General features: G+C 59.3%; 1 protein-coding gene across 1 annotated transcript; it reads right to left on the bottom strand.

The window, feature by feature from the left end:
• Positions 1-1,348: 1,348 nt before the first annotated feature.
• IRX6 (iroquois homeobox 6) lies at positions 1,349-5,497 on the bottom strand. Its single transcript, XM_060083157.1, has 5 exons — positions 5,453-5,497; positions 4,185-4,442; positions 3,391-3,500; positions 2,883-3,190; positions 1,349-2,091 (listed from the first exon to the last, which is right to left on the bottom strand). The coding sequence occupies exons 1-5, from the start codon at positions 5,495-5,497 to the stop codon at positions 1,349-1,351; spliced, it is 1,464 nt and encodes a 487-aa protein (XP_059939140.1).
• Positions 5,498-7,374: the final 1,877 nt, after the last annotated feature.

Below are 7,374 nucleotides of genomic sequence, written 5' to 3'. Positions count from 1 at the left end.
CCTTCCCTCCACCCCGACCTTATCAGGCTCCCCTGGCGCAAAGAGGCCACACAGCTTGGGTTGGGCTGGATTATTTTTAAGGACACAAGGGGTGGGGAGGGGGAGAAGACCCACGTGGTCCTTAGGGGCCAAGTCAGCATTGAAGTTCCAAAGTGAGGGTGATGGGAGTGAGCAGGAGAGGGAGTGGCTTCAGACCCTGAATCCAGAGGGGAGAGGGAGACTTGGATACTGAGTCCGTGCTCGGTGCAGACTCGCCAAGCCTTCCCACTTGACCTTCCCCAAGGTGCTCTGCCACCTCCTCCGTGGGATCTGACAAAATGCACGCCTGCCAGCCACTCCCAGCTCTGCGTGCGAGGAGGGCTGGTAGGAGGGTTTCTGTGTGGCTGTCTCTTAAGCAAAGTGAGAGCCCCAGACCCTGGGAAGGTCTCTCAGCTGCTTAGTGTGGAGGTGAGTTCCAAAAAGTAGGGCTTATTTCCAAGATTCTTCTGCAAATCGCAGCCATTGCGCTAACCTGCTGAGAGAGGAAAGGTTGATTAAAACCGGGGGGGGGGCCACTTGGTGGTGATTCCTAGGAAATCTGAGGTGAGTGGTGTCTCATCCAAAGGGAATCAGAGGTCTAGAGGCAAGCTGCTTGCCAGAGGTAGCATTTGGACCCTGTTATGTGTAAATTCAAATAACAGTGTAACCCAATTTTCTAAACCAGTAGCTAATCCTGAGAGAAATTACTTCAAAGAGCAGAATCTGACAGTAATTGCTGGAGGCTGCCAAATGCTTCGGGAATGTCCCTTTGTAGGGTGAAATTCCCTTCCACCAAACACAGCCAGAGAACCAGCCAGGGGCAGGAGACACTGATTGGCAGTCCTGCCCTGCTTGGGGGTGAGCTCTTGGTGGGGGGCGTGGGGCTTTCCAGGGACAGCACCCACCTGAGCTACGCCCCTAGGGATTTAGTGGGTGGCACAGAGGGCTGCAAGCTGAACTTAAGCACTGGCCTTGAACCGACTGTAGGTATCTGGCCCTTCCCTCAGACTTCCGGGAAAGCCCTGGTACCTGCCTAGCGCTAGCAAAGTCTTGGTACCGGAACAGCAGGAGCCAGCTGGCTTCCTCTGAAGGGCAGGCAGGGGACAAGGGTGCCTGTGCCGGAGAGGGTCATGGTGGCGCCCACCTGGCACATTGGGCTGAACGTGGGAGAGATATTAGCTGTCCATCTCTTCAGTGACATTCTAAGGGTTTTCTAGGCAAGTCACTGTCTCATTCTGAGCTTAGTACTATTATTTGGTTTTAAGATTCGGTAACTAGAACTTTTATCTCTAAGCTTCTGTTTCAAGGAGTGCTGTGAGACAATCTTGCGCTAGGTCTGAACCTGGGCATGCTGGAGAGGCAGAGAGAGTGTGCAGCGGCTGGGCACCCGGGGGGTGGGTGGATGGATGTGTGCGTCGGGGGAAGGTGTCTTTTGGACAGACACCCCCAGCGCCGTTGGGGGCCCACTACCTTCTGCTCCCGACTGGAACTGGCACTGCACTGCCGGTGCCCTCCGCCGCGGGCACGGCGCACAGTCCAGAGGCAGGCCCTGTTGGGCAAACGAGGGGTTTCCAAAGGCTTTGGCTACTCGGGAAGACTCTTCGCACGCGGAGTCTCTGGGGACCGCGGGTCGCGCGCCGGGACCTGGAGGCTGTCCGGGAATCAGGTGGCACTCAGGACTTCGTGGCCTGGACGGGTTTGGGGGTGCACCTTCGACGCCGCTGGCTGCCGCAGTGTGCGCCAGAGACCAGATGCGCGGTTTCTCGCTGCGGGGGTAGTGCATGGTCAAAGTGGGGCCTCCTGGCTCGGCCCGCAGGAAGTCGGTTTCTCCCGACCTGGGGGACTCAGTGAACGAGAAGCGGGGCGCCGCCAGACTGCACTCCCTGCGCTCCAGCCGGCCCTCTCGAGTTGCGGCGCACTGTGCCGCCGGCAGCGACTGAGTGTCTTGATGGAGCTCAGCCAGCCTGTCCGTAGCTGTGGCCACTGCCTCCTCTTCCTCCGCCTCCTCTTCCTCTTCTTCCTCCAGGTCTTCCAGGTCACTCAGCCCCCGAGCCTCCTGGCTAGCAGAAACGTCTGCGGGAAATCAGGAGCGAGTGAGAAAAGCCCCAGGCCCCAAGGGAAATCCTCGGGAGTGCCCATCCCTGGGAAGCTTTTAGCAAAGGCGCTCTGCACTCAGGGCATTCTCGGTGTAATTCACCAGGATGGCCACACCGTCTCCTACATTTGCCCCCGGGCTGCCGGCGCGCAGCAGGAAAAGAATTCCCCGCCCCTAGACCTGCCCCCACCCTTTGGAAGACTCCTCCCCTCCGATACCCCAAGGAAATGTCCACTGTTCGCTGCCTAAGACCTGGATCTCAGTTCCTCAGCCTTAAAAAAGCGAGGGAAAGTTTTTACCCAATTCCAACACCCACAGGTGGCTGGTGTGTATTATTTAATTGAGAAAATATTTACTGAGTACCAACTATGCTCCAGACATCATTTAGGCATTTAGGTATTAGGAACTTAGAGAATACGGCAGTGGATAACACACTTTCTAGGGGAGTTGACATCCCTGAGGGGGTAAGTATGGCACATAACGTAGGCTGACGTGATAGAGAATAACTTGGGAAGCTAGTTGGCGTGGGTGGCCAGGGAAGGCTTTTCGGAGGTGGCACTTTCAAGTCCAGAAGAAGCCGGCTCTGTAGGGAATTCCAGGCAGAGGGAACCACACAGGCAAAGGCCCTGAGGCATGCAGGGGTTGCACGTGCAAGGGTAAGCAAGGGGGTGCCTTCCTAAAAGCTACCCCACGGGGTGGTTGTGAAAAGCCAGTTAAACTGCTTGATGGCTGGAAATCCACGCAGGTTGGGGCAGTGAACATTCGGTACCTTTGGTGTCACCATTTAGGCAGCCCAGCAATTGCTGTGCTCCACCCTCCTCCTTCCTCTCCTCCCCGCCTTTGTTCTTGGGCGCCCAAGTCATCTTGTTCTCTTTCTTGAGGCGCCGGCGCGCGTTGGCGAACCAGGTGGACACCTGGGTGAGGGTCATCTTGGTGATGATGGCCAGCATGATCTTCTCGCCCTTGGTGGGGTAGGGGTTCTTGCGGTGCTCGTTCAGCCAGGCCTTGAGCGTGCTAGTGGTCTCCCGGGTGGCATTCTTTCTGCGCCCAGCGCCACCCAACTCCACCGATCCGTACCTGGGGGAGAACTTGGCTCACAGTTCTGGGGTGAGGAACCTGGGGCTGCAGTCAGGAGACTGTTTACGTCCTGGAAGTGAGGTTCTGCTCCCCATCCTAGCACACAGCCCCCCACCCCCATGCTCTGTGGATTGGTCCTACCTTGGCCAGGGAGGGGGGAAAGGACTTGCGATGCCAGCCACCAATGCTCCATGCCTTACCGGTCATACTGGTACTGCCCCAGGCTCTGCTCATAGGGATAATAGGCTGCTGGTTGCGCCAGGCCGGGTGTAAAGTTCCCTGCAGCCTCCTTAAATTCATACTGTGGATTCTGCTGGGGGAGGAGGGAAGAATTCAGAACTACATCTGGGGAGGAAGAGGGGTGGGGAGTTGCTGAGGGTGTGAACTCTGGAGTCAAGTCTGGTTCCAATTGCAGTACCATCCCTCGCATTGGCTGTGTGATCTTGGGCACAGTTGTTTAACCCCTCTATGCCTCAGTTTCCCGTGGCTAAAATGGGATAACAATAATGCCTAGAGGTTATTGAAGAAGAATGCTTGAAAGAGTTCCTGGTGCAGAATAAGCAGTAGTTAAATATTAGCTGTTAAGATTACTGTTACTAGTTGTCCCCCACCCAGCCTCTCCCCGCTCCCACCAGCTGGGGAACTTTCTTTACTCCCCTTCCAGAGCTATTCCCTGACGCTTTCTATCTCTGTGACTTTGGGTAAGGTTATTCGGGCCCCTCTGCACCCCAGTTTCCTCATGTGTACCCTGAACCTAGTGATGACTTGTCTACCTCACGCAATTAATAGAGGTACAGATGCTTTCTAAACAGGACGGACTCCTGTAAACTGTAAAGATTTTTTTTTCTTTATATACAGTCCTAACCTTTTCCTTTCCTGGGAGTTGTGCATCCTTCCTAGATGGAGATATCACACTGGATTTCACCCCTGCCGCTCCTGCCCCCAGGAGGGTAGGTTTTGACGCACAGACCCAGGCTCCACCCCAGCTACTCACCAGCGCCCCGTACAGCGTGGGCGGCTCCGGGCTGTAGGGCAGGTAGCCTGCGTAGCTCTGGGCAGCTGCAGCGGCCGAGTAGGGAGCTCCATAGATGCCCAAGGCCGCGCCCAGCTCGGGCCGCGCACTGCCCAGCAGCCGACTGTCGTAGGGTGCGAAGCAGAGCGCGGCCGCCGGGGTGGAGCCTGAGGCCACATCTGGGACCGAGCGCGGGGCGGATTCGCAGCAAGTGGCGTTGGAACTTGCAGACACCAGAAACTACGGGAGCGAGAGAGGGGGCACCGGAGGTCAGAGACCGGCGCCTCGGGCTGGCGGGAGCCAGCGGCGGAACTGCCAGATCATTCCTTCATTCAATATAAACTAAATGCTACCTTGTGCTTGTGCTGAGCGTTCTGCTGAGGACTGGGACAGGAATTATCCGTAGACGCAATTTATCCAAACTGCCTTTATAAATACTCCTAAACCTTTGCTAAAGCTCCAGGGTTCCAGGGGCTCCGGGTCATGGGAAGGTTCTAAAACCCAAATTACAGAAGCCAGCCTCGGCCAGTTCCCTCGCGAGCCCTCCCTCTCCGGAGTCACAGGATCTTACAAAGGCCGAACTTGAAGGTAGTCTTAGAGACCACGTCTCACTCCTGCTCCCATTTTATAGATAGGGAATGAGGGCTAGAGAGAGTCGGAGGCTTATCCTAGATCACAAATCAGAGCAGAGGTCAAGTGGGACTAGTCCTCTGGCACTCTGCAGAGAAACTGAACAGGGGTGGGCTCTCCAGAATTTCCCCAGGAAACCCTGTCACTGTACAGTACACACCCAGGTCTGGAAAAATCGAAGGAACCAGAAGCAGAGCGCTTGGACCTGCCCATGGAAAGGGAAGAAAAAGAACAGAGGACAACAAACGAACAAGCCCAGAAAAACAGTGAGACGGACAGGGCTCTGGACTGGAAGTCTGAGATTCTCCTGGCCACCTCGGAAATCTGTACAATAAGGAGGCCTCTCTGTAAGATTCCCGAGATCCCACCCACTTCACGGAGCTCGTGGCCAGAGTGCCCAAGTTTCGGGTCCCACGATTTTCCAGCTTACACTGGGGGAGTTGAACGTTCTCAGCCAGGGTTTGGGGCTGTCAGAGGGGTCGGTGGTGCATTACCCAGGTGCCCGCTCTCTCCGACTTCCCCGGGGACTCGTGGGAGAGGGGGGCGTTTACGAGCAGGCTCCTGCACTAGGCGCTCCCTCCTTCCAGCCCGCCCCCATCCCCCAAGGGGGCGGCTCTTACCTGGGAAGCGCTGCCATAAGGGTGTCCAAAGTGCGGGAAGGACATGGTGGCTGTCCGTGACCCACCTCCCTCTTCTCTTGCGAGTTCCCGCCTCTGTCCCGCGGTTCTGCGCCTCCAGCCGTCCTCGGCCTCGGTTCCTTACACGGTTGCCGGTGCCCAGCGCCGGGTCCTCCGCCCGCTTGGCGCGACTGGAGGCAGAGCCGAAGGCAGCCCGGCTGCCGAGCCCTGCGCTCCAGAAGGCTCCCCTCCGGCCCGCGTGGTCCGGAAGACAGAAGGGCCCATCGATGGGCAGGGGAAGGGAGAGGATGCGGGTTCCCAAAAGCGCGCGGTGGCGAGGCAAGGTGAGGCGCGGCGCGGGGCCGTGCAGCTCCCGAGGTGCCCCAGTCCAAGGTGGCCAGAGGCTCAATGTGACGTCACGGTAATCCCGGGCTGCCAGGCGGGCCCCCGAGCCCTGGGGCCCCGGGCCACCAAGCCTGCCAAGCGCAGCCAGCCCGTGCGCGCGCGCGCACTCACCACACTCACACTTGTTCCGGGAGGTTTGTGCAGCTGGTGAGGAAAGTCAAAGACCCTGACCCTCTCTGCCTGGCGCAGGATCCTACCGTTTTCGCCTTAAACTCACGCGCGCGCGCACGTACAATCTCACCAAATTACCCGGGAGAAGTAGCAGAAACGCCTCCCACTGTGCCGCGCAGGCCCCGGGCGCAGCGCGCTTACCTCCTCCCCTGCGGCCCGGAGGAGGAGAGAAGTACCGGGCAGCGAGAGAGGAGAGAATACAAAAGAAGAGACAGGAGAAACTACAGGAGAAAAGTGGGGGAGAAAGGCTAGAGGGAGAAGGAGGAGGGGAGAGGAGAGAGATGAGGAGTCTAAGTGAATAGAGGCGCGCGGGGGAGGGGAGGAAACAGGGGTGGGCGAAGGCTGGGCGGAGGTTGAAAGCTGGCAGGTGGAGGAGAGCAGAAGCTCGGGGGAGAAGCCTCCAGCCCGGCCCACCCCCCCCACCCCGCCCCTCCGCTGCAGGAAAGTTTGTTCGCGCCACAGGCCCCGAGCTCGTTGGGGCGGCGCTGGGCAGCGTCAGTGGATCCCACTGTTCCGGCCGTCTTTGTCCTCGGGGACCTGGCTCCCTGCCCCAGTCTCCCTAGGACTCTAGCTCGATGCAGGCTCTCCATGCCCGAGGTTTTGCCAGGGCCTTGACCCCGGGGCTTCTCTGCGGGTTTCAGGCCCTCCAATAGGCCGAATAGCGCCCCCTCGAGGTCAAGGTTCAGATCCCCCCCTTCGGACTCCGCCAGGAAAGGCGCCAAGTCTGACCCCTGGCATCTGCAGGCCACGGGCTGAGACTCCTGGGCGTCTCCTCCGAAGCCGAGACTTGGCTGCCTCGTGCGCACGCGAGCTGTGTCCACGGGGGAGCGGGGAGCCGCAGGAAGGCGCTGGGGCCGAGCTGCAGCCGCCGCGCTCCGCTGGGGGTGGCGCTGGCGAGCCGCGGTTCAGCGCGCGGGGAGGGCGGCCCATTCCCTGCGCTCCGCTGGGACGCCTGGCTGGGCCTAGCGGTCTGACCACCCCCTCCATCCCAGGGGCTCTCAAAAGGGCACCGATGGGCGGACGAGCTCGTTGGTGCCTGGGAGGGGGCCGCGTCCTCCAGGCCTGGCTCCCGGGCAAGCGGCCGCCAGTTTGCAAGCACCGTAGATCCTGCACTCCCAAAGGCTCAATCCCCAGGCCCGGAGCCTCCCCGCTGAGGGCCTCTGACCTGCGACGTCTGGGGGCGTAAAGGGGCTGCCGGACTGGTGGTGGTGGTGGGTGGCGTTTCGGGGGATGCTACCGGGATCGAATGCCTCGCCTTTCACTCGCGGGGTCACCGCGCTTTACGGTTTACAAAAACGTTCCCCCAGGCCCTCTCTGCACCTCCCCGGAGGAATCGGGGCGGCGGGGTT

Source organism: Mesoplodon densirostris, chromosome 19, assembly GCF_025265405.1.
Source record: "Mesoplodon densirostris isolate mMesDen1 chromosome 19, mMesDen1 primary haplotype, whole genome shotgun sequence".
Classification (NCBI taxonomy): Eukaryota; Metazoa; Chordata; class Mammalia; order Artiodactyla; family Ziphiidae; genus Mesoplodon; species Mesoplodon densirostris.
Note: the sequence above shows the minus strand (reverse complement) of the source record. Positions and strands in the feature narration are given on the sequence as shown.